The 21,375-nt window shown below is 45.3% G+C and overlaps 1 protein-coding gene across 1 annotated transcript in view; it reads right to left on the bottom strand.

Annotated features, from left to right (window-relative positions):
- COL13A1 (collagen type XIII alpha 1 chain) overlaps window positions 1-21,375 on the bottom strand; it is a 396,595-nt gene that overhangs the window by 217,973 nt on the left and 157,247 nt on the right. The window contains exons 14-15 of the mRNA XM_078643241.1: window positions 6,452-6,496; window positions 1,427-1,459 (exon numbers count right to left, since the gene is read on the bottom strand). Of these exons, the coding sequence (XP_078499367.1) occupies window positions 1,427-1,459; window positions 6,452-6,496 (78 nt within the window). The remainder of the gene's footprint in view (window positions 1-1,426; window positions 1,460-6,451; window positions 6,497-21,375) is intronic.

The following is a 21,375-nucleotide window of genomic DNA, read 5'->3' as shown; positions in this document are numbered from 1 at the left end:
TGTCTTTTACCTCTAAATGGACTACTAATACCATTTGTAATGATTATTGCCCTGCCTGCGGTACTGAAAATTAATCAGTTGATCACTTTCTATTTTTTTGCTCACATAATTTACTATTTAGGGCAAAATGGATTTTACCGTTATGTAGACTGATGTGCCTTAGACACTTTAGGCAGGTTTTAAGAATCTTCAAATCTGACACATCTGAAACAATTGTCTTTGCTACATGAACAGTCCTTATGTGGGCATAGTCTCTTGGAAGGCGCCTTGAACGCAGCCAAAACCTCAGCCTTTGTTAATTGAAAATAGCCTGTTTTCACTGTCTTATATGCTTCCCCAAATTATTATTGACACTTATTTTCAATTGCATTTAAGATGAACTGTATAGTACTTTTTATTGTGATAATGTTTTACTTTGTTCACATTTTTATGGAGGATTCCCGCGAAATAAACTTGATTGATTGATTACATTTTGGTTCTTCACTGAGGACATTGCATATGTTTTTTTCTGTTGGTCACCAATTCAATAATGTTTTGCAATTCATTAATTCATCTAATTTATGTACTGAGATCCGAAAATGACTTTGGGTGTATTTTCACTCCTACAAAGGCCCCTTCGTAGAAGCAACGGAAGTTTATTTTGAGCCAATCCAAAGTCACTCCCTTTATTTACTTATTAATTTGTGAAGCTTTCTAGGGATACAGGACCTACACCTTTGCCTACTAGTATTTACAAATGAGTCAGGCATGTAGTTCCACCATCTTTCTCCAGTAATAATACGTTTTCAGAGATGGGAGATGGTTTCACTGCCAGTCCTGGTTATACTGTCCAGTGGCCAAAATACTCCCCACCAATATAGCTATGTTTGTAATGGAGGGGTTAAACTTTATTTCATTCAGTATTATAATGTGCTACAGACAATTGCAATGTATCATGCACTCAGAAGATTTTTGTCTGGGTTTCATATCTTCAAATATACAATCATTTGTAAATTAAAGGACCACGATTTGTATTGCTATAATTGGTGTTGAATCTGCAAACATGGTGGACTTTATTTTTACTGTATATCAGGGCACAGATAACGTGAAATGTTTGCAAACGGTAAAAAATGTGTAGTATGGTTTGCCAAGGCAATGTATATTCCTTGTAATACTAACATATCATTTCATTGCTGGTAATACATAAGACAAGCCTTATTTTAGCTAACAGCTAGGTGCTGGGGTGTAGACATGCATAAATATAAGATTTGAATAAAACTAGCACAGTAACGAAAAAGGTTGGGAATACAAAAGCCGGCGGAATCTTTCACAATGGATTTTTTTTCCTAAATCATTCTTTCTACACCAGTATTGGAAAAAATCCAATTTTCACTACCCAAGAGCTTTTTATAACGTTCAAGTGTTTATTCCTTAAAACGTGACTAACCTTAATCCCCGCAACTGCTGTCCCAGGGACCCCCTAATAGAAAGAAATGAGAGAAATTAGCTTTAAAGCAAATATGTGCACTACAGTAACATATTAGTAACAGACATTTCTAGGTCGTTGCATCTTGCGGTGCTGCAGCCCAAGCCTAATATTTATTTGAAAATCATCGATTCAGACATCGTAGTTCACATATACACTGGAGTAAATACATTGCATAAATGCAGCATTTAAGACCAATTTGGAAAGTAACCAGTTTTTCTTACTGGATTTTAAATTACACAGACGAAGGCCTCCTTTATTTCCACTTTCGATTGATTTTAAATATTTAAAATTGTGTTCACTAGCATGAACATATTTTTAAATGTAAAAAGGCTTTTGTGGTCAAACGCTGAAATATTGATTGTGAATGACTGGCTGAATGGATTTCATATTGCGTGTTTAATAAAAATATATGCAGTATAGACACTTCCTGGTTGGAAAGGTGTATAAACTAAGAAATATATTTACATATATTGTGAATTTCTATGAAACAAGAAACAGGGGATCCATTAGTTGCTACAGCCATCTTTTGACCCTGTACAAAAGGGGGTGGTGATGGACGGAGCATCCGAACCAATCAAACACTCACACCCAGTCAAAAGATCTGGTTTGTTTTTTTTGCAGAGTTTTATATAGCGCGAACTAGACCCGAACCGAATCAGGTATCAGAGCGCTTTACATAGCACCAGTTACGTTACATGAGGACGGACACACATTCATTTTAGGCACGGGGAGATTAAGTGATTTGCCCAGAATCACAGGAGGTTTTGGCGTCGTTACAGAGACTCTAACCCAGATCCCCAAGTCCGAGGTCGAGCGCCCTAGCCGTTAGGCCAACTCCTCTCCTACGTGTGTCAGGGTATGCTCAGACGTGAGTCCCTTGCTCACTTTGCCACTGGATTCAAGCAAGCCGGGCTGAAGACGGCTGGAATGCCAGAAACCGGTCCTCGGAAGCTTGTTTCCGGTCCAGGGAAGGCATGGCTTGGCAGTTTGGGGTGGACTGTTCCCATGAGGCACAGGGTCAGACTGATTTGCATATAGCCATGTCTGAACTGGGGTGGCAGAGTGGGCTAAAGAACGGTGATGGATCAAACCCAGATCTTTTGACTGGGTGTGTGTTTGATTGGCTCAGATGCTCCGTTCATCACCACCCCCTTTTGTACCGCTTTGGCCGCCATAAGTGTGGCAGGGTATGCTCAGACGTGAGTCCCTTGCTCACTTTGCCACTGGATTCAAGCAAGCCGGGCTGAAGATGGCTGGAATGCCAGAAACCGGTCCTCGGAAGCTTGTTTCCGGTCCAGGGAAGGCATGGCTTGGCAGTTCGGGCTGGACTGTTCCCATGAGGCAGAGGGTCAGACTGATTTGCATATAGCCATGTCTGAACTGGGGTGGCAGAGTGGGCTAAAGAACGGTGATGGATCAAACCCAGATCTTTTGACTGGGTGTGAGTGTTTGATTCGCTCAGATGCTCCGTTCATCACCACCCCCTTTTGTACCATCTTTTGAACCTGGCATAACCATCAACTTTTGCCAGCCTCAGACAATGTCTCCTATTTCAGCACTTGCTCGCTATCCCTATTTAGGCATAAATTGAAATTGTAGGTGGCCAAGATAAGCCTGTCTACTGTTCCAATGCCGGCACCAAGTATGGACCTCCTTCCCCCACTACACGGAAACCTAAAAACCAGGGGATCAACCTTCATTCCAAACTCACATTTATCAAGATCATCACAAAGGGGGTCGACATACAGCTACCTTTGGTTCGTAAATTATTCCTCCCGTACAACCTCACATCATATAAAAATTACAAGATGTCTCATTTTGGGGCAGTCAGACTTCTGTCAAATTACTTACAAAGGCGTGCCTAAGAACTTGATTGGCAAATTGCAAAGACTCCAAAATACAGCCAACAAGATGCGCATGAAAGCGTGTAAACTTGATCCAACTAGATAGCCTTTAAAATGTTTTATTGTATTCCAAAGGTTGCTAGGATTAAACTCACATCACCCGCATCCTTCACGAGGCCTATATGAATAAAAGCCTTCATACATGCAAAACGTGGCACCACGCCATATTGCTACTAGGGATCTTCACTCAGCATCCTCACACCCGATCCCATGTCACCCCTTTAGCTGTTAGAAACAGGGACATCGATCCTTGGATTCTTGCCAGTTTTGGGTCTAAAACTCTGGAAAACTCTGTAACCCAGACTCAGCCAAACTAACCTACCTCACATTCAGAAGGAAAATTAAAAACCAAGTATTTCTAGTTAGCCTTTGCCAAAGACTATCCCTGGTGCCACCAATAAAGAGTGTTGGAGGTTGGGAACGAGTCCACGCAACAGTGTATCATTGTTTTCCTGATTTTCTATATTTACTTAGCACTCTGAAAACATTGTAAGATAGCAATTTGCACCTAATAAAACGCCTAATTAAATAAACAAAAGTCACAAGAAGTCATCCAGTGAGCAGGCTTGTGGTTGCATTACCCCCAAGATGATCTTGTTGTCAGCCCCCTGCCATGATTGGGATCTTGAGAAAGACTCCTGACCACTGGTGCAGACTGCTACTACAACTGAGATAATAGTAACAACTCCCACCCTACTCTCACTACTGTGACCATCACCTTATCTGATAATGGCTATGTGAGCCCACCTATAACTGGAAGCCAAGCTACGTGTACGGAACTGTCGCACTGTCGCACCACATTGTGCCCTTAAGCAGGGCACCAAGCAATATGTCTGGGGAATGATGAGTTATGGCCCACCCACACAATCAAGCATTGATCCATATTCCCATCATTAGTAAAATAATCACCTCTTCTGAAATTTGCCAAGTGCAGCACTATAAATCAAAAGACTGAAGCGCCACGAGTCTGTAGATAACACTGAAATGAACCTCTTGTTTAAAATTTAAAAACAAAAAACAACTATGTTTTTATGTAATTAAATTAGTAGGGACTGTATGCGAAAGGTCAATATCTACCGTACAATAATCCAAGAAACCCAGCCAAAGAGCATGAAACATTTGTTGGATAAAACTAACAGTGATAACTGTAGTTGTCTACAACCCGGGAAGATTGTAGATGATGCTATACGGAAATGAGGTGGGGAGTTTATGGCATATTTGCAGGAATAGATCTTACAGATCAAACTACTGATGGCAGGGCTTATTCCTAAAAAGAGGATTATCTCTACCTGTACCTATTGTAGAGGGCACATCTTCCAATTGCCATGGCAATAGGTGCACAGATACACCCTGAAACAGATATAACGTGTGGCCGCTGAATTCTTAGACATCACACGTGGGACACCGGTGAATATGTTTTGTGGGGGGATGGTTGAGGATCAAAAGATAAAGAATTGGTGTAGGGTGAAATGCACAAAATAGCAAGTATGGCCGCCTTTTGTGATGAATTTATATTCTCAAAAATGTGATTGAGGATGCATTCTAAAATGTTTTACAACACGTATTCTTGAAGTTGATGAGGGGCAAAAATCAGATTGAAAGGAAAAAGGAATAGGGTCCACTTCTCTTCTTAAAGTTTAATAAAAGCTTCCCCCATGCTATCCATATATGAGATGGTGAACATGTAGAGTACATTTAGAGCATGTGCACCAATTATCAATCTACACACTTTTAAATTACTCTGAAGGCGTTGTCACATTTGCCTCTAGTAATGCTTTTAAGAGAGACAGTTTGATTATTCAACCTGAAATACGATTAAATGGACTGTCAATAATTGTGTTCCTGTCAACAAATTGAGAGACACCTCTAACTTCACAGAAAGGTTGGAAGTAATTCAGACTATTATGTATAGATTCCAAGACAGTGTAATTCGTATCTTTTATTTCTGAACTTAGCACAAAGTGTATCACTAAAGAAAGCACTTCTTTCTACAGATGCATTTAGTTATTTGTTATTTGTTTTTGAGACTTTTTAATTACCCTAACCTTCCAATTGGCAAAATAAATTATTTTTGCATCCCTCCAAAGTTCAGAATGTTGATTATTAGTAAAGGTTTGGTAGGTGCACTGACAACCAAACTCAAAACATCAGGAATTGAGAATATCCTGTAACAGGTCTGAAATCCTGCAGTCCTAATGCTTGGAACTATTGTGGAATCCAGTGTTAAATGAGCTAGCTGGCTTCACATTCAGACAACGTGTGGATCAAACATCACCCACATTTCTTATTTAATCCATAAAATGTAACTTGGGACATAAGTATCTCTGACTTGGTTGCTGTGCACAGTAAACATAATCGTATTTTGTCTGATGTGTTTATACGAAGTTAGCAACACTCCATGTCACAGTTAATTCATTCATATAGATGAGCATACCTACTTTTAGGTGTACATGTCAAACATATACCCATGGTACATAGCAGGTAACAAAAATCAGCCAATTAGTGTTTTAAGTTTATTAAGTTGAGCTCAAAAGTGCACTTCTGGAAGATCACTTTCTTGAAATTGTATTAATAAGAAAGAGGTGATCAATGGATTAATTATCAGGATGAGGAGAATTAGGGGTTCACTCTTTAACCCCTTCGGCGCTGATGACAAAGCCAGCTCGTCATCAGCGTTACCTGCGCTGAGCGGATGACGAGCTGGCTTTGTCACGATCAAGCCATTTTTGAAATTCCCGCGCACAGCGCGAAAACGCGGTAGCGCGGTAGGGGTTAAAATGGAGTGTGCATTTATAGGAAATGATGTGCGGCCATACCAGACTGGATGAAAATCAGGGTTGCCATGCCGTGCAAGAGAACAGAAACAGACAGCATGAGAAGACCCTTTTTTTATAGTCAAAAACATAACGAAACATGACAGATTTTAGTGGGATAGCAGTATTAAAATAGCAAGGAAGATTGAGCTAGTGAAAAGAGCATTCAATTCAGATGTGAATTGCTGGGTTTGTCGGCTATCACACACAGTTGAGAGGTATGTGGGGGGGGGGTAACACATATTGATCCACTCCTTGCAAGGTACCTTCACTCCATGTTTTCCTGGAATCCCTGGCATTCCCCTCTCGCCCTGTAGTCAGAGAGTAGAAAGAGAATAGAGTAATAGGATAGCATGTGACAGGTTAGACAAGAGGGTAGAAGTGGAATACAAGTAGTGAAATACATCATAATAGAAACATCCTGTGTGTGCCTAAGGATTTTTAGAAGCCTTTGTTCTATCAACCCTCTTCCTGCACCCTTATCCCAAGTCCTATTGTTTATTCTGACTGGTCCAACTCTGCTCTGGGCAGGATCAAAGTTTATTTGTCTGCCATTTTGGCATTTTTGCGGTTGCTGGACCAACCTTTGTTGTTTAAGTCACCTGTTGTGAGTAGGTTCCTGAAAGGTTTACAGCATATCTTTGATCCTAGAATAATCATCGCGCTGCAGTAGTATCCGTATTTGGTCCTTAAATTTCTCATGTGCACACCCTTCCAGTTGCTAAACAACTGCCCACTCCCTTTGCTAACCATTAAGACGGCTTTCTTAGTGGCCCTAACATCAGCCAGGAGGCTCAGAAAACTGTAGGCATTCTCTCTGTAGCCTCCGTACACCAGTTTCTACCAAGATAAGCTGATTCTGTGAACACCTGCCACCTTCCTTCTGAAAGTTGGGACATCTTTTTATGTAGGCCAAAATATCACTTTGCCTACCTTCTTTGCTCCCTCTCATCCTTCTAAAGAAGAGAAGAAACACCACAGCCTGGACCTACAAATAGTGTTATCAATTCAATTCAATTGTCATAAAAGAGTTACAGGTGGACAATCAACACTTTTTGGGATATGCTGTGGCCAAGAAAGGTAAGGTCGTGAAGAAACGAGGCCATCTCTAGATAGATAGTGCTCCATATTAAAATCTCCCACACATTAGACAGGAAACAACCCCGTGAAAGGTTGGGGGCTCATTCCACCTGAGCGAAGGCTGCGACCACTGCATCAGCTCGCAGAGTCCCTGTCCAAGCAAAAATGTGGGAATTACTTCACATGTTTACTAAGTACTACTGCCTGGGCAGTCAGGCCCATCCTGATGGGCATTTTGCCTGTTTGGTCCTGCAGGACCTTTCGGTCTAGAATCTGTTTCGCTGACTCACCTTGAGGGCGATATTGCTGGAGCATCTATTCTAAGGTATGGAATATGCGGCTAGAAGTCTCTATTAGATGAACAAGTTACTAACCTTCAGTAATGCCATCCCACCTCAGAGAGGTTCACTATCTCCCCAGTCACAAACACAGCCAAATTAAACTCCTTAAGCACACATATAAAGCCTTACACATCACTGGTCCAACGCATACACTTTCACTAGCCTGACAGACACCTACGTTCAGCCTCACTCTCACTTGCACATATCACCCCTCATTCACAAGAGCAGTACAGGAGGTTGTTCGTTCTCATACATTGCACCAAAAACATGGAACAGCCTCACACAACTCATCAGAGCCTCCTCTTCACTTCTTGAGTTCCAAAGAAGCTGAAGACCTGACTTGTCAAATTATTCTGAGAGGACCCTCAACTGTGCACCTGCTCAGGTGCCTGGATATCCTCACGGGTGAATAGTGCGCTATACAAATATACATAATAGAATATTATGTTAGAGAAATGGAGATTGCTGTGCCTTTTTTGTGTTAAAGAGTCAAATTTTGTTTAGACTGATAAGGGCTTTCGATTTTTTGAAAAGGTTATTTTACAATCCATTATAACCTCTTATGAAGCAGAGTAAGCCTTCATTACGCCTAAACAAAGGAGGAGGATATTAGTTATGAGGAACTGAGGTTTCTGGTTGGCAGAGGTGTACACCCTGTCCAAGCAGGAACAACAATCCTAGTCAGGGTAAGTCAGATACACACCAAAAATTAAACTGTGCTCACCCTCTGGTAGCTTGGCACAGAGCATACAGATTTAACTTAAGAGGCAATAAGTAAAGTATTTGTGCAGCACTTCAAACAGTACAACAGTGAAAATACTATACAAATAGATACCACACCTAGTTAGAAAAACAGAGCTTACTTTTTTGGTCAAAACAAGACCAAAACAACAAAAATCCATTAAGTATAACTGAAGTATAACTAAAATGTAGGGCTTAAAATCATAAAGCACCAACCGGGGCTATTTGTCATGCTAGACAGAGTCAAATCCAAATGTTATGGCTGACTATGATGGAGCGCCGGTCGGACACTGGGACCAGCGTTGGCCCACAGAAACAGTACCTTGGTTCGTGGTTGCGTCAAAGACAAAATGCAGGGAGCAGAGGAGGCGATGCGTTGTCGTCAATCCCTTCATATGTAGGCGAGGCATCGGTTCTGATCCGAGCAAGTAGGAGATGCATCGTCGTCGAACCCCAAGATGTAGGCGATGCTTCATTGTCAAGCCCCGCAAATCAAGGATGTGTTGAGAACTGGAGGTGATGCACAGCGCAGTCGGCGATGCAACGCCTTTGGGCCTTGCGGCAGCTGCAATGCGTCGATGTTGAGGGAGATACGCTGGTTCTGAGCTAGGCAATGGTGGCGTTGCTTGGATTTTGGAAGTTTCAGTACTTTTACCCACATCTTTACCCAGAGGGCAAGATTCTCAGATGGCAGAGTCCAGGTGCTGTTGATGAGTAGATAAGTCTTTGATGTCCCTGAGACTTCCAACAGGAGGCAAGCCAGCAAGCCCTAAGAGTCACTTTTGTTCTGAGCTGTAGAGATGCAGGTCCAGTCCTTCTCACTCCCAGGCAAGAAGGACAGCAGGCAGCAGGTCAGCACAGTGGAGCCAGAGTCCAGCAGAGTCCAGCATAGAGACAGTTGGAAAGATCAAGAATTTAAAAGTGGGTTGATTTATTTACCGTCTGATTACTTGATAAGAACTTTGTGCCCCATAATGCGGTATTTGTGGTGGAAAGGAATAGCCTTTCGGTTTAAGCACTACGTTTCCCAGCATTCATAGTAAGGGTACAAAAATAGGGGCCCGCCTCTATGGAGTCCGCAACAACTTTTCGGATAGCCAACTTCGGGCTGCAAAGTCGATATGCAGGTATGAATTGGACTTACATGAGGCTAGCTCTAATATTGCAGGCGTACCATTTGGTAATCAATCAATCAGTACATTTGTAGAGCGCTCTACTCACCCGTGAGGGTCTCAAGGCGCTGAGGGGGGGGGGGGGGTGCGGCTATTGCTCGAATAACCAGGTCTTGAGGTGTTTCCTGAAGGTGAGATGGTCCTGGGTCAGTCGTAGATGTGCGGGGAGGGAGTTCCATGTCTTGGCTGCCAGGTAGGAGAACGATCTTCCTCCTGTGGTGGTTCTGCGAATCCGTGGGATCGTGGCGAGGGCGAGGCTGGTGGAGCGGAGCTGGCGGGTGGGGGTGTAGAACGAGAAGCGGTTGTTGAGGTATTCGGGGCCCATGTTGTGGAGCGCTTTGTGTGCATGGGTGAGCAGCCTGAACGTGATCCTCTTGCTGACGGGGAGCCAGTGCAGGTTTCTCAGGTGGGCGGATATGTGGCTGTGACGAGGGATGTCGAGGATGAGTCGTGCGGAGGCGTTCTGTATGCGTTGAAGGCGTTACTGAAGTTTGGCTGTGGTTCCTGCGTATAGGGCGTTCCCGTAGTCCAGTCGGCTGGTGACGAGGGCCTGGGTGACCGTCTTTCTGGTTTCGGTGGGGATCCACCGGAAGATCTTTCGGAGCATGCGCAGGGTGTTGAAACATGAGGACGAGACTGCGTTCACTTGCTTGGTCATTGTGAGGGAGGAGTCCTGGATGAATCCCAGTTTGCGTGCATGGTCCGTGGGTGTTGGTGCGGTGCCCAGCGTCGTGGGACACCAGGAGTCGTCCCAGGCGGATGGGGATTGTCCGAGGATGAGGACCTCCGTCTTGTCCAAGTTGAGCTTCAGACGGCTGTGCTTCATCCATTCTGTAACATCTTTCATTCCGTCCTCGAAGTTAGCCTTGGCGGTGAGAGGGTCTTTGGTGAGGGAAAGTATCAGCTGAGTGTCGTCGGCGTAGGAGACGATGTTGATGCTGTGTTTGCGTGCGATGGTGGCGAGGGGGCTCATGTAGATATTGAAGAGGGTTGGGCTGAGCGAGGAGCCCTGGGGTACGCCGCAGATGATCTTGGTGGCTTCGGAGCGGAAGGGAGGAAGGCAGACTCTCTGGGTTCTGTCGGAGAGGAACAATGTGATCCAGTCTAGGGCCTTTCCTTGGATCGCAGTGCTGTAGAGGCGGGTTATTAGGGTGCGGTGGCAGACGGTATCAAAGGCCGCCGAGAGGTCCAGGAGGATGAGAGCGGCTGTCTCTCCGTTGTCCATCAGGGTCCTGATGTCATCGGTGGCTGCGATGAGGGTGGTCTCGGTGCTGTGGTTGGCCCAAAATCCGGACTGGGAAGGGTCGAGCGAGTTGTTTTCTTGGAGGAATGCAGTCAGCTGTTTATTGACGGTCTTCTCGATGACTTTAGCCGGGAAGGGGAGAAGAGAGATGGGGCGGAAGTTCTTGAGGTCTTTGGGGTCTGCTGTTGGTTTCTTTAGAAGGGTAATGCAAAGGTAATGCAACAAAATAAATCCCCTTTGGTCTTATAAGGACCGCAACGATAGAGAGCAAATGAAAAAAGAAACAGCGCGACCGGCAAAAACGCCATTACAAAGTAAGCGTTTGGCTATACTGCTGTAAAACTGCTTGCAATTAACTTGATACAAAAGTATCAGGGAAAGATATGTCATATGTATCCCTTTCCCGGCAGTTCCCTGAATTGAATACTGTGAGGATTAAATACTAAACATAAAGGAAAAAAATAGACACGCGTAACCGGGAAGTTTGCGAGGTACGCGTTCTCTTCTCCTTGAAATCAAAATAGTTCTTTGTAAACAAATACACGAAGAGAGGTACTAATATATGCATTCCTCCCCTACCAGGCTTGCAACGAATATAGCAACGGTAATGCTCTAGCAGAAAACCAACAAATTCTCTCCTTTTTTTGGGAAAGAAAAAAAGCCCAGAGGTATGCGTTCTGCCAACTTTTAAGTGTCAGTAATGTGAGACACTGCCCTGTATGTGCTTTAACGAATAGTTTTCTTACCTGTCGGTGTAGTTTTGCAGCTTGAAGATCTTTCTGGATTCACTATGCTGTGCATTATTCCGCGGTCTTGTGGTTGGGTCCGGATTCGTAGTCTTTTCTTTGTTTTTTTTTTGTTGTTTTTTTTTCTTAGCCCAGGTGGGCGTCGGCGTCACACCCCCTTGGGTGTATTTCCGGTGACGTCGGCATGCTTCCTGCGGAAGCTCCCACTCTTGGGCGCCATCTTCGGGTTCTTTTTTTCCGTGTTTCTTTCGTTTCCGAAGTAATGGCAATGTTCTAATTAGTTGGTATTTTACCGCTCTGTACTTCTTAAATATCCTTTCTTATGTTAACCACCTCTTCTCTCTCCAGCCTCATCTTTCTGGCGGAGGTGGGTGGGTTCGCTAGTGAATCCAGAAAGATCTTCAAGCTGCAAAACTACACCGACAGGTAAGAAAACTATTCGTTTTGCAGCGTGAATCTTTCTGGATTCACTATGCTGTGCATAGATTTTGTAGCGGTTTCTCATTTCTGTGGTGGTTGGGTGGAAGATGAGCGTTGGGTATTGAATATGTGCTGTAGCACCTTCTGTCCAACTTGAGCTTCCTTGTTCATCTGTATGTCCACACAGTAGTGCTTCGTGAACGTGTGCACCGAAGCCCATGTTGCCGCCAGGCATATGTCTTGTATGGGTGTGTTAGCCAGGAAGGCTATTGTAGCGCCCTTTTTCCTAGTGGAGTGGGCACGTGTCCCCTCTGCTAGCTCTTGTCCTGCCCGCTTGTGGCAGAGTTGGATTGTCTGTGCGATCCATCGTGCAATGGTCTTTTTGGTTACTGCTTTTCCCATGTAACTGTTGGCGAATGACACAAAGAACTGTTTTGTCTTCCTGTGTCCCTTCGTCCTTTCGATGTAGTGCATGACTGCCCTTCTGGCGTCCAGGGTGTGCAGAGCTCGCTCTGCCGCAGTTGTTGGTTTTTGGAAAAAACTCGGTATCTGTATAGACTGGTTCATGTGAAATTTAGATACCACCTTCGGCATGAAGTTTGGGTCAGTCCTCATCACAACCCTGTCATTATGTATTTGTATGTAGGGTTCTTGTAGCGTCAGAGCCTGAAGCTCGCTTACTCTGCGTAGGGACGTTATTGCAACCAGGAAAGCTGTTTTCATAGTTAGCATCTTTAAGGACGCCTTGTGGAGCGGTTCAAAGGGCTCTTTCATGAGTTCCGTTAGGACTATGTTCAAGTTCCATGCCGGTGGCGGCACCCGCTTGGGCGGTGCGATCCTTTTCGCCCCTTCTAGGAATCTCTTCACCACCTGTGATGTGAAGAAACTCCTGGACGTTTCACCCCTTGTGTAGGCGACTATTGCTGCTAAGTGAACCCTCAAGGAGGATGAGCTAAGGTTCTTCTCTAGCAAGTGCGTCAGGTACTTTAGCACTGTGGAGTCCCTCTTCATTTTATTGTGAAGCCTTTCTTGTCTACACCATATTGTGAACCTCTTCCATTTCGCCCCATAGCACTTCCGAGTGCTAGGCCTTCTTGCCTCCCGCAGGACCTTCAGTGTACTTTCTGGCAACCTTAAATGTGCGAACTCTTTGTCCTCAGGAGCCACGCTACTAGGCTCATGCTCTCTGGCTCTGGGTGCAGCACCTCTCCGTTCTGCATGGAGAGTAAGTCTTTCCTCCTGCTGAATCTGTGGGGTGCACACTGTGTCATCTCCATGATCTGCGAGTACCATGTCTGCCTCGCCCACTGTGGTGCGACCAGTATCAGTGTCATGTTGCTCGCTCTGCACTTGCTCAGTACTCTGTGCATCAGTGGTATCGGGGGAAAGGCGTAGGCAAATGTCCCTGACCAATCTATCCATAGGGCATTCCCCAGTGACCCCTCCTCGGGCTGCCTGGATGCGAAGTTTCGGCATTTCGCATTCTGGCGTGTGGCAAACAGGTCCACCGATGGAGTTCCCCATCTGTCGAATAGGTGCCTTGTCTCCTGAGCATTGAGCTCCCACTCGTGGGATGCTGAAGTCTGCCTGCTGAGCCAATCTGCTTGTATGTTGTCCTTCCCTGGCAGGTGTATGGCCAGCAGGTCTATCTTGAGAGGGATTGCCCACCTCCATATCTCCTGTGCTAGCGTTGAAAGCGGGGCTGACTGGGTGCCCCCCTGCTTGTTGATGTAGAACATCGCAGTGGTATTGTCTGTTTGTATCAACACCTTGTGATTGTACAGTCTTGTCTGGAAGGCTTTCAGTGCAAGGAAGATTGTCTTCAACTCTAAGTAATTGATGTGTTTTGTGGCATCCGTCGGTGTCCACAGTCCTCTCACCTTGAGCTCCTCCATGTGAGCGCCCCATCCCTTCAGGGATGCGTCTGTGGTGATGGTCACTGTTGGCATTGGGGGCGTTAGAGGCTTTCCCCTTGCTATGTTCTCCATGGTCCACCATGTCATCTCCTTCTGCACTTCGTGCGTTACAACCACTAGATCCTCCCAACTGCCTGTAGCTTGTGACCATTGCTCCTGTAGCCATTCTTGAATGGGTCTCATGTGGAGTCGTACATTCGGTACCAGGTGGATGCATGATGCCATCATCCCCATGATCTTGCTCGCAGTCCTCGCTGTCCGAGCTTGTCCCTTCCGGTAGAGGCGAGTTTCCTTCACCAGCGCCCTCGCCCTCTTCTCGCTGGGGAACACCTTGCCCTGTAAGGTGTTGATCTGTGCTCCCAGGAAGATCTTCACTTGTTCTGGCTCCATTGATGATTTCTTCCAATGGATGGAGAACCCCAGGTTTATGAGCGTGCTGGTCACTGTATGTGCGTGCAGCTTGCATTTCTGGTATGAGTTTGCTTTCACCAGCCAGTCGTCCAGGTAAGGGTATACGTGTATCCCTTGCCTTCTTAGGTGCGCTGCGACTGCTGCGAGGCACTTTGTGAACACTCTTGGTGCCGATTTTAGACCGAAGGCCAGTGTCGTGAACTGGTAGTGGCTTTCTCCGACGGTGAACCTGAGCATGTGTTTGTGCTTTCTGTTCATTGGGATGTGCAGGTATGCGTCTTTGAGGTCTATAGTGACCATGAAGTCCCCGATCTGCAATTGTGGGAGCACCTCTTGCAGGGAGGTCATTTTGAATTTCTGCGTTCTTATGAATTTGTTCATGAATCTTAAATCGAGAATGGGTCTCATTGTCTCGTCTACTTTTGGTACCAGGAAGTACGTTGAGTATACTCCTGTGTTTCTTTCCTCGAAGGGTACCCGTTCTATGGCCTGCTTCTGCAGGAGTTCTTTTGCTTCTTCCTGAAGGCACTGTAGCTGTTTGCCTGCTAGTGGTTTCCTTTTTGGTTTTTTGCTTGTTGGCCTCCCCTCCAACTCTATGCAGCATCCGAATTGGATAATGTTGAGGATCCATTTGTCTGATGTGATTTCTCTCCACTCCTGGAGGTGGTATCTTAATCTTCCTCCCACTGGTGTCCTGTGGTCGTAGGTGTCTAGTTTGTCTTGACCCATCTGTACGTGCTGCCCCCTGGGTTCTTTTTTGTGGGCGGGCACACAGATTTTTTTGAAGTCACTTGGAGGTGGGCTGCTGGCCCCCTCTTCTATTTTGCCCCCGTCCATTTCTCCCTCGAAAGGACTGGCCTCTTTGTTGGTACTGCCAGGGCTGCTTCTGATGACCCTGCTGAGTCTGCGAGTCTGCCTGTTGCGTTTGCTGGAAAGCCTGGTGTGATGTACCTGGCTGGTTTCCGCCTCTCCCGCCGGGCCTCCGTGACGGGGTGCCCCTCTTGTTCCCTCTGAACTGCAATGCCCCCATGGATCTTGCTGTTTCGTTATCTTTCTTCAGTTGGCTGAGTTGTTCATCAACTGTTGGTCCGAAAAGCGTGCTGCCGTTGAACGGTGTGTTCAGGATGCTGTGTTGCACCTCCGGTTTGAAACCGGATATCCTGAGCCAGGCGTGCCTCCTTTCCGTGACGCCCATCATCATGAGCCTGCTGGCGGTGTCTGCCCCATCCAGGGCCGTCTTAAGGCAAGAATTTGCCGCATTCTTCCCCTCTTCAATCAGCTTTTCGGCTTTTTGCCTGGCATCCTGGGGCAAGTCCTTCACCAACTGCCCCAGTCCCTCCATGATTTGGTACATGTGCCTGTTTATCAGGGCGTTGGAATTAGCCATGCGCCAGTGGGTCGCGGCATTCCGTTCGATCCTTCTGCCCACCAGATCCATCCTTTTGCTCTCCTTATCCGGTGGTGGGCCCGAGGTAGTGGGTACGTTAGCCCTCCTCCTTGCTGTGGCCGTGATAATGGAGTCTGCGGAGACCGTGCCCTGAATGTAGGCCGGGTCCTTTGTGGCATGCTTGTACTTCTTCTCAGTTCTGGGAGTTACTGCCTTGCATGTTGCGGGCTCCCTGAAAGCTTCCTTCCCCTGAGCCAAGACGCTCTCGAGCATTGGAAGGAACTGGCTCCTCGTTTGTGTTGGGAGTAATGTTTCCAGAAGGAAGTCTGCTTTCTGCTTCTCTTCGTCGAGCTTGAGCTTGAAAGCTGCTGCGGCAGATTGTATCACCGAGTTGTAGGCCCCGATGTCGGCCGGCGGCGAGGGCCTCGAGGGGTAGGTGTCGACCACCTCCTCCGGGCTGTCGGTGTCGACATCGATGTAATCTACCTCCTGAAGGTCAGAGGGTGCCGACTCAGTGTCTGTCCTGCCCTCATCTTCCTCCCCATAGCTGTAACCTTCGTAGGGATTCTCGTACTCCTCCTGGTCGTCGAGCACCTCGACGTCCTGGTCTTGCTCGGTGACTTCGGCGATCTCTTCTTCCTCCTCGACCACCTCCATCACTGGTGGCTTGGTCTTGTGAGGGATCGTGAAGGCTTTCATCTTTGCGTCGAAATCTTTCTTCCGCTGCATGATGTTCTCCATTTCTGCCTCGAGGCGCCTTCTTTTCTTTTCCATCTCGGCCGCGTGTTCCGCGTCGGATGGGTCGGCCGCTCTCTTCGACGGATGGCTCGTCGCCGTGCCTCTCGGAGTCGAAGTTTTCGACGTCGAACCGGATTTCGGGTCTCTGGTCGTCGTCGTCAGTTTCGGGTCTTTCTCCCTCGTCGATCGATCCTTTTCGGGGACGATTTTCGACGTTTTCTGCTGATCAGCAGCTCTCGGCGCCGGGGACTCCTTCTCGGAGGATCCGCTGGGCCTGGGAGTAGTCGCGGACGCCGCCTTTTTTGGCGTCGGCGCTTTCGGGGTCTTGCCCTCGATTTTTCTAGACTCAGAGTCTCTCGGGTTCTTGGGGGCCGAAGAGTCTCCTACCTTGTCAGAAGTCTTCGTGTAATCGGTCTCTACGACCGTGTAGCTGTCGTCTTCGGCGGCAGCGTTGTCTTCTTCCTCGGAGGACATCCCCAGCTCGTAGAGTGACGGAGTCGGGGCCTTCCCCTGCAGGGCGGCGTGTGCTACCCTCTGCCTCTCTCTCACACGAAGGGTCTTCGGGGTGAAGGCGGAACAGGCGTTGCAGTCTCCGCTCTCGTGGTCCACCGGTAGGCAAAGGTTGCATACCGGGTGCTGGTCCTTCTGCGCGTACTTGTGGTGGCAGTTACGGCAGAACTTGAACGGCGTGTTGTCCATCCTCTAGCGTCCAGGGCCTCTCTGGTCGCGTGTTCGTCGACGGTCGTCGAAGATCTCGATGGAAAACGCCTTATCCTTGCTTGTTTTTCGTCGGTGAAGTCCCCTGGAGTCTTCAGGTGACTTCTCCTCGTCTTTTCTGTATTTTCCTTCTTCTTTCTCCAAAAATGTCTGGAGCCCAAACGGGAACGATCCAGACCCGACCGCGGAAAAAAAGAATCTGAAGATGGCGCCCAAGAGTGGGAGCTTCCGCAGGAAGCATGCCGACGTCACCGGAAATACACCCAAGGGGGTGTGACGCCGACGCCCACCTGGGCTAAGAAAAAAAAAAAAAAAAAAACAAAGAAAAGACTACGAATCCGGACTCAACCACAAGACCGCGGAATAATGCACAGCATAGTGAATCCAGAAAGATTCACGCTGCAAAAATTATATTATTCCGTTCATTAATACAAAGTTCCTTTCTTTGTAGGAAATAAACATAGTGGCCAAAACTTTGATATAAGAAAAGACCTGAAAACCTGAAATAAAACTTATTTCTATATGAAGGTATATCTGCACTTTATCCAGGTACATCATTAAGTTGAATACACAGGTAGTGATAATGCATTGAAAGAAAGGAAGCAAAAAACATCTGGGTAAATGTTTTCTGTTTTTTATGCATCTTGTACAGAAAATCAGGAAAGCCCTGATGAGAATCTAGGTATTGATTCCCCTTGATTTGAAACACGTCGGCACATCTAAGGAGCAAAATAAGACAAGAAATCAAGATCCTGTTTTCAAACAGTTTGAATCAAATTCTGTTTTTGATGAAATATGTCATTAATGTTTTGTTGCACCTTTTGACTATAAGGATTTGGTCTTAAAATTTTGATAATGATTCACTCATTTGCATCTGATTGAGATCATAAGTATTTGTTTGTTCCATGTGAAATTGTGTATTTAGATGTAGTTTGTTAAGTATGTCCTAGTGAATATGTGGATCTTAAATGGTTTGTTGTAAATAATGTGCATAAGTGTTTGTATATATTGTACAGAAGAGTGGATTATTTTTTCCTTTTCACACATAAAAGTTCTAATGGAAATATTTAAAAAATGGAAATCAAAAGGTATAAATAAAATACCGGTGCAAACAAAAAAAAGTTGTGTTTGGCCATTGAGCAAGAATTATAAACGCTTAAAAAGAAAGTGTGGTTTAGGCAATCTTGTTGTTGATTGTTACATGGCACTGCCTAAATCTACATCCCTTTGGGCCTAACTCCTCATTTTTCTCAAACTTTCTAAAAGTGGCATTTTCAATATTACATTTTAAAATCTCACTTCACCTTAAGTTGTGTTTTTAAATTATGATTCCAGAGGCACTAAACTTGGGGGTTCAGTTTCTTCCCAATTGGAAATTACACGTATAAGATGTAATATGGTCATTCAAATGTTAACCTATGGAGAGGGATAAGCCTTGCGTAGGGAAAAGCAAATGTAAGAGTTTGTCACTACTAGGACATTTAAAACGTAAAATCACATGCCCACTGCACTCTGCCCTTGAACTGTGCAAGACCTACCTGAGGGGTGACTTATATGTATTAAAAAGGAAGGTTTGGGCCTGTCAAGAGGGTTAATTTGCCAGGACAACATGGCAACTTAAAACTGCACTCACAGGGTCTGCAATGGCAGGCCTGAGACATGTTAAAAGAGCTACTGAAGTGGGTGGCATAATCAGTGCTGCAGGTCCACTAGTAGCATTTAATGTACACGCCCTGGGCAAATATAGTGCACTATGCTAGGCACTAATAAGTAAATTAAATATGCCTGTTGTGGAAAGGTCAATTAAACCATGTTTAGAAAGAAAGCACACGCACTTTAGCACTGGTTGGCAGTGGTAAAGTGCCCAGAGTTCAAAAACCAACAAAAACAAGATCAGGAAAAAGGGGAGGAGGAAGGTGAAAAGTTTGGGGGTAACACTGTAGAAAGTGTCATTTCCAACATAAGCCATAGATCAATTTAAAGCATGTTTTAGGAAATGGTGAAATATTGGTTAAAAAGATAAGAGATTAAGAATATCAGCCTCTGTAATGATATGACTTGTTATCTATTATAAATCTACATCAGGCAAAGGCACGAGATGCCACAATTCCGGTGGAGAAGCTCTTATAGAACCAAGTTCATCTTAAACCACACTTGTTTTAGTCGAGAAGGATAATTCAGCTGCTCAGTATGCCTATACATACAAAATTAATTGACCAAATATATTTGAAGATTTTATCATACATTATCATTCAAGATGTAAGTATTTATAGAAGCGCATAAATAACATGCTCTGTTTCAATCCCGATAACCACCCTTTCTCAAAGGAATACGGAAAAATAACATAACATACATAACATAACGTGACATAACATAACATAGCATATCATAAGATAACCTAACATAACATAAGATCAAATCGCCCTAAAAATAGACCCTAATTCTAAGAGACGAACAGGCATGCGTATGTGCCTTGTTACCTTCCATGTAATCTGAGCGTGGGCCAAATGTGAGCCCAGGCTCTAGTCAGGGCAAGAAGATAGGGGTTCCACTACAAGAGCCTCCTAGTCAAGGTGGTGGAGGTCGTACACTCTGGTTCCCTAACTGAGGTCACCTTAAGCTTCACCAGTGCCAGGCACGGACATGAGCATCCTGACGAACACATCGTATTGATCTCTGGCCAGACATTAGAACACCTATACAAATGAAGGTGAGTATACCATTAACTCCAACTCAAACACCCACCATCTCCCTCTTTCTGTTTCGGGACCCATACTTAAATGTATCTATAAAGTTGAGGCAGATGGCTGTTGATCAAACACACAAACTTTCATGGAGGAATGCTTGCAAGTAGTCTAACCACTAACAATTGCTTATCATGTTTTGCCTCCATGCCATTTTAGATTACAAGCCAATACAAATTCAGATGTGGGTCGGGTGCTCATTGTTCCACTGGAACCAAGCTGCACCTGACTGAAGGAGCCCAACTAGGCCAAAACTAGTCTTAGGTTGCTCCTGTTTCGCTTCAGAGAAGATGTTGCTAGGCAGTTCTGGCTGGACTGCTCCTATCATAGTAGGGAGGATAATTTGAATAAGACTGGGCCTAATCTGAAGTGGCAAAATGGGCAAAAGAACAATGGATTGGAATGCTACCCCAACAGATTGCCAGTGGTTAGACTATTTTCAAACCTCCTCCCATTACTTTTTCTGCATTTGGTGTCATGCCTCAAGTGCCCAAGGGTATGCCCAGACATGTGGGTCCCATGATCGCTGTGCCACTGGAATCAACCTGCATCTGACTGTAGAGGTCTAACTAGGCCAAACCAGATCCTGGGTTACTTGTGTTCCTCTTCAGAGAGGACCTGGCATGGCAAATTGCGCTGGACTGTTCCTGTTGGAGATGGAGCAAGGCTGATTTGCATATGGTTGAGTCTGACCTGAAGGAGGCATAGAGAGCAAAAGAATGATAGGTTGGAATGCTGCTCCAAGTGATTGCCAGTAGTTAGGCTATTTGCAAGCCTGCCTCTCATCTCTTTTTTGTGCGATTGTGGTCTGAGTGCAGAAAATACTATACGGGCAGGAGGCATTGCCCATAGTCCCCTGTTATTCTCTTGGCCCTGGTACTCTTCTATTATGATGCCATCAACTTTAGTCCTCTTACAGATCAGACTCTACTACCAGACTTATAGACTCACAACCCCCCACAAAGACACTGCTTTCATTTCTCTTCCTCTGTCTTTCTCGCTTTTTAAACATCAGCATACCAACAGTATGGAAATTATGCCCAGATTATAAAAGTGCTAAAACTACAGATGGAGATTCTATACAAATGTGAACGGCATAATGTGTATCTGAGGGTTTCCTTGTCCTCAACACATTTTTGCCAAAAGCAGAGCAAGCAATCACTTGATGTTTTCTTATTCTGTAGTTTTTTAATGCCTTGCGCCGAAGCATTCGACTGTTATAGGATGTGTATATCTGCGACAGTGCAGAGATCAGGGCCTCTACTTGTGCTTTTTTGTCTCACAGGTTATCCAAGGCTGACTGGTCACCTCCAGAAAGCACCACCCAACACCATACTAATATATGAAAGTGATTCTTCTTTTGGAGAATAAATATTTTTCTCACTAGTCTCACTATCCAAACCGAAACCAACACAAACCACAAATTCAGTACATTAGAGAGACCTCTTTTCACAGGCTTGGCAAACAGGGGTTTGATAAACCAGGTTTGTCCTTTCAATGAATACGTTGCAACCAAAAACACTACAGCTAACGA

Source organism: Lissotriton helveticus, chromosome 5_1 (genome assembly GCF_964261635.1).
Source record: "Lissotriton helveticus chromosome 5_1, aLisHel1.1, whole genome shotgun sequence".
Taxonomy (NCBI): domain Eukaryota; kingdom Metazoa; phylum Chordata; class Amphibia; order Caudata; family Salamandridae; genus Lissotriton; species Lissotriton helveticus.
The sequence above is the reverse complement of the archived record's forward strand: the minus strand, read 5'-3'. Positions and strand labels throughout refer to the sequence as shown.